This window comes from Barbatula barbatula (assembly GCF_947034865.1).
Source record: "Barbatula barbatula genome assembly, chromosome: 24".
NCBI classification, from domain to species: Eukaryota; Metazoa; Chordata; class Actinopteri; order Cypriniformes; family Nemacheilidae; genus Barbatula; species Barbatula barbatula.
In genome coordinates, this window is record NC_136787.1 from 17,505,287 (window position 1) to 17,518,571 (window position 13,285).

At 37.3% G+C, this 13,285-nt stretch overlaps 2 protein-coding genes across 4 annotated transcripts in view; both read right to left on the reverse strand.

Annotated features, from left to right (window-relative positions):
* ttc28 (tetratricopeptide repeat domain 28) overlaps window positions 1-6,823 on the reverse strand; it is a 166,208-nt gene extending 159,385 nt beyond the window's left edge. For all 3 annotated transcript variants that reach the window (XM_079448977.1, XM_079448978.1, XM_079448976.1), the window contains exons 1-2: window positions 6,727-6,823; window positions 533-820 (exon numbers count right to left, since the gene is read on the reverse strand). In XM_079448977.1, coding sequence (XP_079305103.1) covers window positions 533-820; window positions 6,727-6,756 — 318 coding nt within the window. In that variant the 5' untranslated portion in view covers window positions 6,757-6,823. The remainder of the gene's footprint in view (window positions 1-532; window positions 821-6,726) is intronic.
* A 718-nt stretch (window positions 6,824-7,541) lies between these two features.
* pla2g3 (phospholipase A2 group III) lies at window positions 7,542-12,091 on the reverse strand. Its single transcript, XM_079449141.1, has 7 exons — window positions 11,661-12,091; window positions 10,924-11,056; window positions 10,630-10,764; window positions 10,032-10,363; window positions 9,807-9,936; window positions 9,569-9,688; window positions 7,542-8,384 (listed from the first exon to the last, which is right to left on the reverse strand). The coding sequence occupies exons 1-7, from the start codon at window positions 11,902-11,904 to the stop codon at window positions 8,174-8,176; spliced, it is 1,305 nt and encodes a 434-aa protein (XP_079305267.1). The 5' UTR covers window positions 11,905-12,091; the 3' UTR covers window positions 7,542-8,173.
* Between the last annotated feature and the right edge of the window lie 1,194 nt (window positions 12,092-13,285).

The window sequence follows — 13,285 nt, forward strand, 5'->3', positions numbered from 1 at the left end:
TAAAAATCTAATTTAAATGAATCTTTGCAATCTTTACCAGATGCAAACATAATAAACCAACTGCAAGTATAATCCGTTGGTCAATACACAGGTATAGACATGGGTATGGTCACAATAAAGCTAATGTGATTACTTTACATGTGCATTGTAAAGAAAACAAGCCAACGACCAAAACCTAATCCATTAATGCAGTTCAATCGCTAACTAGAAAAGCCTGTGCATTAGTGTGCTGTTCATTAGAAGGGCCATCACAGCGAGCCCGGACTCTGTTGCCAAGAGCAGATAAACCCCTGCGGCAAGCCCACTACTGTGATCATTTTTCAGACATTGACTTTGCCCAAAGGTTTCGCTGCGACTGCGTATCAACATCAGGGCAGAGAAATGTTCAGCAAAGAGGCAATTTGGCTCTCAGCCTCAAACTCACAGTATGTACGTCAGATGCAGATAATGATGTTCTCTCAGACAATTAATGTAAAGTGATCTTTGTGAATTGAATGAGAATCACCCGCACGAGCCCCACCCACCCACTTACCTTCGGCCACTTTGGGTTAAGGAGGCGTGCTTTAACCGCATCGTCGAGGGCGGTCTGATACTGGCCCAGTTTGAGGTGGGCGGCGGAGCGGTTGCTGTACAGAATGCAGTTCTGCGGGTCTGCGCGCAGGGCCTCTCCATAAAGCTTCACGGCCGTCTGGAAGTCCCCCATCTGGCAAGCCTCGTTGCTTTGCCGCACTTTCCCCATGAACTCTGCCTTGCTGAGGCTCGCCCCCTCGGCCGCGGCGTGCACCGCCCTGCCGAGGGCACGCGGTCCGAACAGACCAAACTGCCCAGAGAAAAAACACATCAGAGAGACCTATTAGTGGATTTAGATTATTATATGTTTACAACAAGAACTGGCTTTAATGGGCGTTTAGAGAGAAAGGATTTTCCTCGTTCTCATGGAGACATTCACAACACAAATCTCCTTTCAGCCAAACCGTCACAACCATTATGACACCGCAAAGGTCACAATCCTTGTCACATTATCATATGACCATCCACATTTATCCACCATCAATCAACAACTGTTAATCATGATGTTCGGTTCAGTTTTTCCCTTTGCTTTACTTTAGTTGTGTTAAACAAATAGAAACATGCATTGTAAGCTTTGTACGGTTTTACCATTTAGACAAAAAATTTAATTCTATGGCATCGTGAACGACATTTATTGTTAAAAGTGTAGTATTGCTTTTCATTTTATGCCCTTTACCATATTTTAAACCTTTCAAGCATGGAGGTCACTACAGTGGACAGATTTTGTCCCTTCTAACAGACACAAAATGCACTAAAGTGAACATCTGAAAATCTCTTTTGAAAAACATTCCCTATGAGAAATAGGTAAAAACTGATGTTGTCATAAATTGTGGTATGAAATATATGGCATTTAAAATATATACCACATAATCCGTATTATTATCATTATTATCTCAGACAGAACAGTACATTTACTGATTGATAAATGCTAATTATAATGATTGTAGGGATGCACGATAAATTATAATAAAATGTCCTTCTTTAGCTGCACACTGCTGACAGTTAAAACCCAGAACTGTCTTTCTGTCAGGATCTGTCATACAACACACAAGGTAAGTGTAAGTCTGTGCTCATTGTTTTGGCTGGGAGGTTAATTCCTCAGGGAGACACACACCAGTGGCCTCTGCTGACTTTAGAGAATGTAGGAAATGTATTGCTCGCCACCTAAGAGCTTCACATCTGGAGAAGTCCCAAGAGTGATGGGGAAAACAGGGAGAGAGAGAGAGAGAGATCAACTTCAGTTCAGACTCTTCTTTCTCCTGTAATCTCACACACAAGCCACACCCCTCCACTCTTATACAGGAATTCTGGGATAGCACACCAGGGTAATTACTTCCAGAGAGCTGGAGCGATTGAACGACAAAGTGACTGAAAGAGAATGAAGAGTCAGAAATACTCACGTCAGAGGAGGGAAAATAGAGTGCAAAAAATAAAGAGCAAAAGCAGGCAGAAACCCACATAGTGAGAGTGAATTATAAGCAAAAAACGTATAATTTTATAGGAATTTATATCATCAAGAATAAAAAGCAAGAAGAGTACACAAAGAGACATATGCAATAACACATCCGACATCAGTATGTCGCCAAGTACAGCAAAATCATTTTTTACATATCAATTATAAATATTTTTTATAATATTCAGTTGTTTATGCATGGCGAGGGCAACCTTTTGTGTGTGTTATTCACTCCGACGTGAGTAATTATGTTTTAAAAAATGACGCAGATTCCATTCAATTCATGATTTAAAACATTTATAGATAACTTTTACTAGGGCTGCACGATTAATCGCATGTTAATGCGAAATCTAAAGGCGAAATTTGTCTCGTGTCACATGAGTATGGGAGACCAATAGAAGATCAAAACGTCACAGCGTGACCTCTCGGTACATAAATGTACAAAATTTTGTAATTCCCCCACCCATTTTCGTAACACCGTCCGAACGATCTTTGCATGCTCGATGTCAAGTGTGACCGCGGCTTTAGGCGAGTGGCGTGATTCTTAATAGTCTCTCCCGTGAGAGTCAGGGAAGAGCAAGATGAGGGATGAGAACCTTTATTCATTTACTTTCTGACATTTAACTAGCACGACAAAGTACAGAGGCAAGGGTGGAGAATAGCGCATCCGAGAGCAACGCCTGTGTAGGTAAAAGTTGTTTAAGTAAATTTTCCTTTTGCGTGCACATGTTTCATGTAAGAAAAGCAACTGTCAAACATCCTTTGCGAAGGCGACCTGTCAAAATAAAAGTCTGGTTAACTTGAACAAGTTATAACACAACCACATTTGACGACACCATCCCTCTTGATTTAAAAAAACGGAATTTGGGGAAAAAATCTAACAGATTTTGTATTGTTATTGTGTCATCCCACATTTTGCAAGCCATATCTTTCCTGTCCCCTCATTTGGGATGCTTTTCATGAACTGGCCGCTATGACAAACTAATTGAATAGCCCAGGTTTAGATGATTAATTGCATGATTTGAAATACGGTGTTGAAGTTCAATAGAAGCAGATTATAACAAATTCATTGGCTGTAAAGTAAAGGCCTAAAAAAATGCTGAAGTGAAAGTAAGAATAATAAGTTAGAGCAAAATTATCATTTTACCCAAGATCATGCAGCGCCGAATTCTTCAATCACATTACAATTGCCCATTTTAAACAAATTAATTAATTTTCCACAAGTATTGTTGTTGCTTGGTGGCCAGGTTTGAAAATGTCCAACTGTTATGGACGTTCAGGAAAGTCTGACACCGCACCCATTCAAGGCTAGACACAGATAACAGTGTTTGCGGGATTTGTGTGGGCTTCAGTGGACACCTGGACATGGACAGATAATGAGAGCCTCAGTGTAGGTAATTCTGAAAAGAGTGCAGAGATGGAGCTAATGCTCAACATCATCCTCAGCTGAGACAACAGTGAGAAGAAGACCTCACAATATTCATCCCAACACACGCTACACAAACAACACATGTAGTCCCAAAATAACATCTGTAAACCGACCACACACATAAAATCGCCATGCTAAATCTAGTCAACCACCCAGTCTCTCTGGATATGAACTAATTCCATTTGGGTGTAGAGAGGAGAGCGATTTGATTGATTATTCTCGAGTCCAAATGACCGGAGAACATCAGGACAGAACCAAATCTGAGCTCATGCTGGTCACCGTCCAGTACGGTCAAATATTTTATGTTCCTCGTGGACTCAACACCTCATTCTGATCTTAACAGTTTAAAAAACACTTTAGCTTGGAAAGCACAACATAGCGCTGTTCAACGGTCCAGCAATGACCCCAAAGAATATTACAAAATACAATATATCCATACAATCTACAAAAATAAGCTTCATTATAGCAAAAAAGACTTTTAAGATAATTTAGTAGTAGAACCATTGTCCAGAAGTCAAAACGACCCAGACATCTTCTCTGAAGACCCTTAGCTGTCCTGACATTGAATAAACTAAATCCGACCTCTAACAAACTTAACATACTAAATCACTGAATATCTGAGGACAATGCTTTATTGTTTCCATTACAAATATTTTGCTTGATTTGTCAAACACCCATTTAGAGCATTGTGATAAAACACAGAATTGTGCGTGTTTACTATTAGAAGCAGCTGAGAGTTGGTTCAAGAACTCCTGGATATCTCTCCAATGCATAAACAAGACCGCTCAACCTGTCTAGAGCTCACATGTTTCATGCCAACATTAACATACACGGATTAGTGAGAAAAAAACTTTAGGAACATAGTTATACAATCATACAGTATAGCAAAGTTAAACAAGTAAAATATGTTATATTATTTTTAAAAGAATGAGGCAGTTTGTAAATTTATTCAAATTATTCCTTTTCATTTGGGGGTTCACCCACCCAATTAAAAATCCTGTTTCCACAATAAACAATGCTGATCCCCTGTCTCACTGCCTTAACTTCTGTCTGCCCGTTCCTGATCCAACCCCTCCGTCTTGAGCAGGTCAGGGGGCTGAGTCACATTCCTGGGAAAATGAAAACAAGCTTCTCTTCTGGCAGGCATCAGACGGCCAATGCCCGCTAAGAAACACCCACAGGTCCACGGCTCAACTTTACATTATCTGTCTGCTGAACAGCTGTCTTCAGCTTTTCTCCTTTGTCTATTTACGAACATGTGAACATCTCACGCACATCTTAAGACAGGCCCTCATATCACCGGTTATAAATGTACAGTACAGTCAGACATTAACTAGCATGTGTGTTTTTGAGAAAGCATACTAGGTTTCAATTTGATCAACTTTTAAAAGCGAGGAATTAATGCTTTCCGTTTCTTTTACTGTAGGGCTGTACAATGAATCGAAAATGTATCGTAATCATCAATTTTGGTATTCAACAATTACAAAAACAAAATAATCGAAATAAAAGATTGTTGCGCTGCATTCGATTTGGGATGATTTTTTTATTTTGTCTAAGTTGTTTTTAAAAGTCTGTGAGTAATCGTGTTAATTGACTGAGACTGGGACAACTCTTCAACCAAACAATTTCTAATGCAAAGTAAAAAATGCAAAAAGCATTTACAAAAAAAAAACACAGCAGCACACGGCACGGCACAATTTTATCCACCATGTGATTCGTTCTGGTCAAAAACTCCAGCCTACAGTAGTCTGCCTGTGTTGTCCCTCAACACCATCCCCTCGACCTCCATCAGACCGAGAGCATTCTTCCAGTCTGATTTAAAAGAAAACACAGGTGCACCCCAACATCTGCTCGATCACAATGTTATCTGTAGGGAACAACCCCAGTAGAGGTTTCCTGGATGACAGCGTGATGTAATTTTTGAAAGAAAATTCTGCCCGGTTGTAGCACCTGCGATGTGAGAACTATTCTACTGTAAAAGTCTCACACAAGCGTGTTCCTTTACGTACATTAGAAAATAATCACTGCAATAAAACCTTGAAACTATTTTAGAAAATGTCACCAACTGTTATTGACTGGTTAACTTCATCCACTCATCCAGTATTGCCATGTTATGATAAACAAGTAATATTTTGCCCTCGGTTACAAAATGTTGGGTAACACTGTACAGATACCTTTTATGAAGAATTTATAAATGTGTTCATTGATGATCGATAAGTAATTTACAAATGCATTGTAAAGCAGTTATAACTGCATGAATAAAAAGGGGGATTCTAACAAAATACCTGCCAAATAGTGAGCAGGTATAAAAAAAAACATAACACCCTACAGTGTCCAGTCTGACAGCCTATATTGCAAACAACATCAAGATAATAATGAATCTGCTTTCGAGTCAAATAAATGATGAATAAATACATTTATTAAGCATTTAAAACATGTGAGTTAAACATGGCTCACTATTTGGCAGGTATTTAGTTAGAATCCCTCTTTTTATAACTGCTTAATAATGCATTTGTAAATGACTTATTTATCATTAATGAACACATTTATAAATGCTTTATAAACGGCGCCTTAATGTAAAGCGTTACCAAACTTTGTTTATCCTATTTCTATTGGTCCACTTCATGCAAAATGTCTTGTTAATTCAAAACTAGAAAAATGAAATCGCTGCACCACACAGCGACAATAGACGAACATTGTTTGGCAAAAGCTCTGAACATAACAACAAATAGCAAACAATGATGCTCGAATAAAATCAGCAAAACGATTATCCTAAAGAATTTAAACTTACAGCAAGACCTCAGCATCGCCAACATTACTCACATATTTTCATATAGTGTCCTGACATTAATATTCACTGACTTTGATCTCATACGAGGGGTGACTGTTATAAAACATCAAATCTAAGGTCAAATGCAAAAGTTTAACCCCTTGACCGATTCACCATCTGAACTAAAAATACACTGACAGTGTCCTCATAAACCAAACCCACAATGTGACTCTGATCTCATTAACATACAAAATGACACACTTACAGTTACACAACTCTCTTCAGTGCAAAGAGTGCAGGAACAAGTCCAAAACTCAATGCAAACCATGCCTGAAAAATAAAAACGTGCACGAAAACAACCTACATTTTGTATGTATATTGTGACTTTAATGTAGCACGCAAACAGCAACGCCAGTATATACTGTAGCACCAGTTTTACATTGTATCAATGTGCATAGAAACACTATAAAGCCTCACAGTTCCCACCGTTTGCTGTTTATTTACCTTTTCCCTTCTCGTTCCTTCTTTCTCCATACTGTGCTTTAAGTATCCAACAACTGTTTCAAACTTTCATCCCATCATACTTCATACGTCCAGAATCCACGAGGAAACGCTTCATTCCTTCACCCGAACCGACTTCAGCTTCAGACCGGTTCATAAACAAACGCTCGGCAGCTCTTCGGCTCTTCGGGAACGTTATTCCAGAGGAAAGTTCGCCATGTTGTCAAATCCGCTTTTCTCTACAGGATTTCTCCCTCTCTCTCCTCCCGGTTGAGGCGGTTCTGACGGTTTTAGTACTTCAGGCCTTCGGTTACTATTCGTGACATCAGACAGGAGTTGAATTACCTACTGTGTGCGATATACCGCTATATGCACTTCAGTGTCTTGACGTTTCATATGCCATTTAACAAAAATTGTAATTGTAAGAACGTACGTATTAATCTATTCAGAAAACCAATATATTCGCAAAGGAGTAACTATTTAATTCCTTTGCAAAACCGTGCCTTTGTCACCATGGTAACCATGGTTTCCGCCTACGGTGTTACTACTGTAAAAGCGAAACATTAGTTTTCTTGATAAAGCTTTGTATTTCACTTACTTTGTCATTTATTAAGGCAATATGGAGCATGAAGTGTTGTTATTTTCTTTGTAAACTTTTGTATTCCCATTTATTCCAGTGAGTTATATGGCATGGTACCCAAAGGTGCTTCATAAATATCATAGCACACCTCCAAAAACTATTCACATCACGGATACAGAATTTCTAAAGATATTAGTCCAAATATTATCAACACAAAGGAAGGGAAACGAAGACACATCGGTTAAAAGGTGTTTTATTATTTAAAAATATATTCACTTGCTATTTACAAAAGTAATAAATTGCGTTTTAACACAATTAAGTCACGTTTTTATGCAGTGCACACAGCGCAAGAGCTCAAAACTCATTCAAGAGCGATGGTGTTTACTTCGCGCATGCGCGCACGTGTTCCTGCGACGCCGGAGGAGTACTGGGAATATTTCACCTCAGGAGATTTCTATCTATTAAGTATGAAAATGGTCCGTTTTTTTCATCTTAAACTTCAATTCAAGTACATTTTTGTATCTCTAAAGGTTTACACGAATGACAGACGTTACCGTTTCTTCAAACGAAATGGCTTGAATGTTTAAAATACGACATACATCTTGACGTAACTGGATAAAAAATTTATTTACTTCAACTAATCTTCTCATTTCTTGTATTAAATGTATATTTCTCATTTCAAGTAACTATAGTTACGTTTATTCCTCTATTACTTTTAGGATATTTAACGGTATATATAGCCTTTTGTTGCCGTCTGTTTCAAAATACAGTACATTATTATTAATACCAATAATAGTTGGTATAACTCACAGTTATTGTTATTGTTAAATTATATAATCGCATGCAGCTTGATATTGTATATGGTGTTTATCAAAGTTGTTGTTCAGTAACTCGAGTTCTGTGTAGTTTGTTGTGCATCCTGAGACATTTCTTGCGTAATTTGACTGCGGAGTCTTTTCTCTTGGAGCGTTTGAGGTTCATCCTCTCGAAGTTGCGATTGGAGTCCACTAGATGTCGCACTTGCGCCGTGCTTTTCCTCCAGAGCTGGATAACAGGCGCTTTTGGTTTAGAGTCAGAGCAACTACATGGGAGAGAGACAGAAATCGTTTGGTAAAATGCTAATTTATATGGCAAGCCGAATTAGCTTTTAATCATTCTCAGAATATGAATTTTGGATATCAACAATTACATTTTTACTAGTGAAAATAGTAATTCATGACATCAAGAATAGCATTTCTACTAGTAACAATTGCTATTTTTGATATAAGTAGTTACATTTGCACTTGTAAACATGTGAATTCTTCAACAATCATGCAATCACTTGCAGAAATGTGTATTCTTGATATCAAAAATGTAATTTCAAATAGTAGATGACGTAACACTTGATATCTGTAATTGCATTTTTACTATTTAAATATCACAGTAGACTGCCATTCAAATTCAATTTCAGATATCAAATATTTATTTATTTCATGTTAAAAGTCTTACTCCAGATATCAGAAATGCAATTCCTACTAGTAAAAACATAATTCTTGATATCAAGAATTGAATTGCTACATGTAAAAATGCCAATTTCTGATATCTATAATTACATTTTCACTGTGACAATGTTAATCCTTGATATCAATAATATGATTGTTACTAGTTAGAAAGCCATTTTAGATATCTACAATTAATCTCAGATTTATTGATATCTGAAATCTATTTCCTGATATCAGAAATACCTAATGCAACATTTTAAAATTAATTAACAGATATCAAGGTCTATCAGGAATTAACATTTTTACTAGTACCAAGTTAATTGTTGATGTAAAAAAATATGTTTTTTTCTAGTAAGAATTGCATTTCTGATATCTGAAATAAGATTTTTAACATGTAAGAAATTAAGTATTGATATCTGAAATTGAATTTAAATGGCAGTCTATACTGATATTTAACTAGTAAAAAGGCAATTACAGATATCAAGAATTAAGTTTTTTACTAGTTGATATAAAACTTTTGATATCAAGAATACACATTACTGCGAGGGATGACGTCGTTGTTGATATCAAGAATTCACATTTTTACTAGTACAAATGTAATTACTGATATCAAAAATAGCAATTGTTACTAGTAGAAATTCTATTCTTGATATCATGAATTATTATTTTCACATTATTTTTTATATCAAAAATTCATATCCTGAAAATGATTAAAAGCTAATTCGGCTTGCCATAAACGTAGCACTTTGGCTTTTGCGTTTGTAACCATAACGTCCATACTAACCTAGTTCTTTCTGTACATTTCTCAGACTGAGGGAGGATAAAGCACGATTGCGACACAAAGTCCATTAACAAAAAATGCACTGGATCAACCTCATCCCTATTGAAGATGTTTTGGGCGAGCCTGTGCATGAAACATATTTGTTTGACGAAGAGTGCTATAGTTTGCATAAGATGATTAGTGCTTTATGTCAAATTTGGGCTAATGAAGAATTTAATAAATTTTTTAGATATGCGGTCACCTTTCTGTACAATTGCAGGGATACATGGTTCTGACGTCGGGGTTTCGTAGACCAAATTTCTCCTGTAAAGCAGGGATCTGTAGATGGCATGAATCCAGGTCTCTATAGCTGTCACATACCTCAAACTTGCCTGTGAAACCAAAAGAGATACAAAGCTTTTACAAGATCTGAATCCTAAATGCTTTACAATTGATATTTGATATAAATATACTGCACGTAATTCACCTTTTCGCAGTCTGTCCCATGTATACTGGGGAAGTGTTGTCTTTGGTGTGTCTGTTGGTAATACGTAAGGTTCGGATTTCCGGGACCACAGCGTTGGAACAGATGGCTTTGGTAATGCAGAAACCGGACTCAGCGCTTCACTGTTGCTCCTGGAATCATTGCCTTGTATGGACAATGATGCTTCAGAGTTTTTGGTGACCTGATTTTCATCGAGCGTGATCGTCTGACGAAAGCCCATTTCCAGAATATATTTGTCTGTTTCAGGGAGTGCGTCAGTGTAGTTTGTTGGACCTTTGATCACCGCATATTGTGTGAGGGTAGAAAATATGCACCTGCCAATGAGAGGAGGGAAAAATGGTCCTGTAACTGTGCAAACAACATCCTGTCTAGCCGAAATCCAGTGTCCAATGCAAGTTCAATGTATCGTGGTTTTACCCTTGCTTGGGTGAATATCTCAAAAATTTATAATCTGTATTTATTGCCTATATGCAGATTGTTATGAAAAGACTAATTCTGGACATTTACACTAAAATAGCTCGAGAAAGTTTTATGTGTGTTGCATCTGTTAAGAAATAAAATTTATGAAACTAATACATACCTGCCCCACCACGTTCTTCTTGCACACTGCATCCTATGCGACAACTCAAAGCAGCGCATCTTCAGCAGGTTGAAGTAGCCGTAGCCCACAATGTTGGACACAGTACTATTAACCCCCAAGAGACAATGGCGGAACCTGATTTGATATCAAAGAGATATGAAACAGCAGCGTAACTTTTCGAGCTCTGCGTGCAAGAAGCTGGACTTTAATCATATTAAAAGTTTCTCATTTCATACTACAGGATGCTATAGAATGCCTGACAGTAAAGCGACACTTGAATGAAATGAAGTTTACCTGTTATCGCAGTCGCAGTGAGATAAAGTGAATATGTTTGTGTTGAAGACTCCATGGTCGAATGAAAAAGATGCAATGGTGTCCTTACAGTGGTCGTGTTCTCTGCAACATTTATCGGTTTCTTCAAACATACCTGCAAGAAGAACCAAGCTGCATTTATGTTTTATATAATATTAGTCAATTATCTTAAAGGCGGGGTGTTGTTGATGATCAAGTCACCAAATCAAACACACCCCTCTTTCGCTTTCGTCAGCTCTCGGCTCAACTACTGTCCGTCCTGTGCACTTTTAAACAAGCGTAATTCAGAGGTCTTGACACCCTGCCTTTAACACCCTTTAAATAAAGTATTTAAGCCTACTTAAAAAACTAAATGAATGTCTTGCTTCCAAAAAAAATAATTTTTGTGATGTTCTTTTTCTTAAGACAATAAAAAGCTGCTACCGGGGTGAGAAAAATAATTAGATTTACCTTTAAAATATGATTTTTCTCACCTCATCTCATTCTTTCTTAAATAATATTTCTTGTTTTAAGGATGTTTAAGCAATTGTATTAGAAAGCAGGAGAAAAAATGGAGTAATAATAATTTGTTTGGGTTTTCTCGATACTAGAATTGTCTATTGTTTTTTATATGGTTTAAATTCCAATGAAATACTGCAGGCTATGTTAGAATAGGATAATATGATATAATTAGTGTAACATTAATTGATGGACAATACACATACATGTACTGTACATACCCAGGTCTGAAAAGTTAGATGCCAGATTTCCAGAGCCACACCATACAGTTCCTGGAATCATCCATGCTCGCTTTGAGCGGTGACGTTTCAGATCTGAACTCTCTTCGCTGTCCTGTTGCACAGATCCATCAGGGTCAACACTCCTCGGGTCTCTGGCCTTGTGTACAGAATCTGACATTCCCTTTACAAAACACAAAAATACCAAAATGTGCAGAACTCCCTGGAGAAGGTGATTCCTTTTCATTGTTTTGAGTCAATATCTTTAAAGTGATCAGATTCCATCAATGACCAAAGGAGTAATTTTACAGCAAAGCCAGAATTTAACTTAGTAGCCAGTACGTGCAACAGGGTTTTTAACACCTCATATGGCAGCAAGAGCCACTCAACCTCTCTTTATTTATACTCCCATCTGTATATTTTACCCCGTGGCCACATCAGAACCAGACAGATGTACTGATATAATCGAAAGGGGTGTGTCTTTGGCAGACTTGAAAGCATCGATGTATGTATAAACCCACACACATAAAACCATGTAAATAATATCGTAAACCCACCCACCTGCAGTCACATGAGTATTATCATATTTGCTGATCGCTATAATTTTTATCAGTGTCAACAATGCCCACAGCTATAAACATTTTATAAATCGTACTACCCATGATGAAAGCGTTCTGTACAACGTGACAAAAAGATTCAAATTCCACGTGGGAGGAGAAAGAAACATCCGATCCAAAACTATATGATGTGAGCGTTCGGATTAAATTAGGTCAGCATTACTCCCCCGTGCTTCTCTCTGTGTTTTATATTATGCTTGATGGTCATAAAATGAAGATGTTGAGAACATTAAGAAACGCTTGATCATCTATAATAAATAAATTAAGATGTAGTGACACAAAGTATGAAATGACGTGTAGTCGCAAGAGACTGCAGTGTGAGGATGCAAAGGTCACTTTGTTGCGTGTCCGTCTGATTCCTGATTGGTGCAAATCTCGCATGATTAGCACAAAGTTTTTTCCATGTCACTACTGGGTGCCGTCCTAATAAGTTAACCATCCAGCTGTCATCGGTGGTCTTTTCATGGTAAATGCAATTCTAACTCTCATTAATTAGGCGAGATGGCCTATTAAAGACAATCTATTGGAGAGGAAGAATTTAATTCAACTGGTTATGTAAAAATGTTCTCAGAAGGAATACATACTGTACACTGGCTGCTTGCTCAGTTTGGAATAATCGATGTGGCCACTTTGGACTTTATTTATTGTGTAAATATATGTGTCAGTCTTTTTACAGTTTGTTTACACTTTTACTTTTTACTGCATGAAGGAACCTGAAATCTCTGTACTGTTAAAAGAAGTGATTGTTACAAAGTTGACTGAAATTTAGAGAAGATGCGGAATGATATGCTTCTCATTCATTTAGCTCTAATTTAAGAAATGTTGAGATATGTCCCACACATTTCTTAACTTGCCTTCAGCACTGTATTTTTTTTTGTAGTCTGAGTGGGTGGAACATCAAAAGTGCACACTACTTATAGAGAACAACATTGCATTAAGCTATTATATATATATATATATATATATATATATATATAAAGCAGAGGAAAGACTCAGTTACGTGTGAATATG

Bases quoted from the DNA above. Each gene is read 5' to 3' on its own strand.
- pla2g3 (XM_079449141.1), bottom strand. From the start codon at position 11,904: ATGAAAAGGAATCACCTTCTCCAGGGAGTTCTGCACATTTTGGTATTT. The intron at 9,937-10,031 runs GTGAATTACGTG...TTGGTTTCACAG, and splicing joins ATGGGACAGACTGCGAAAAG to GCAAGTTTGAGGTATGTGAC. The intron at 8,385-9,568 runs GTTAGTATGGAC...TCTCCCATGTAG, and splicing joins AAATGTACAGAAAGAACTAG to TTGCTCTGACTCTAAACCAA.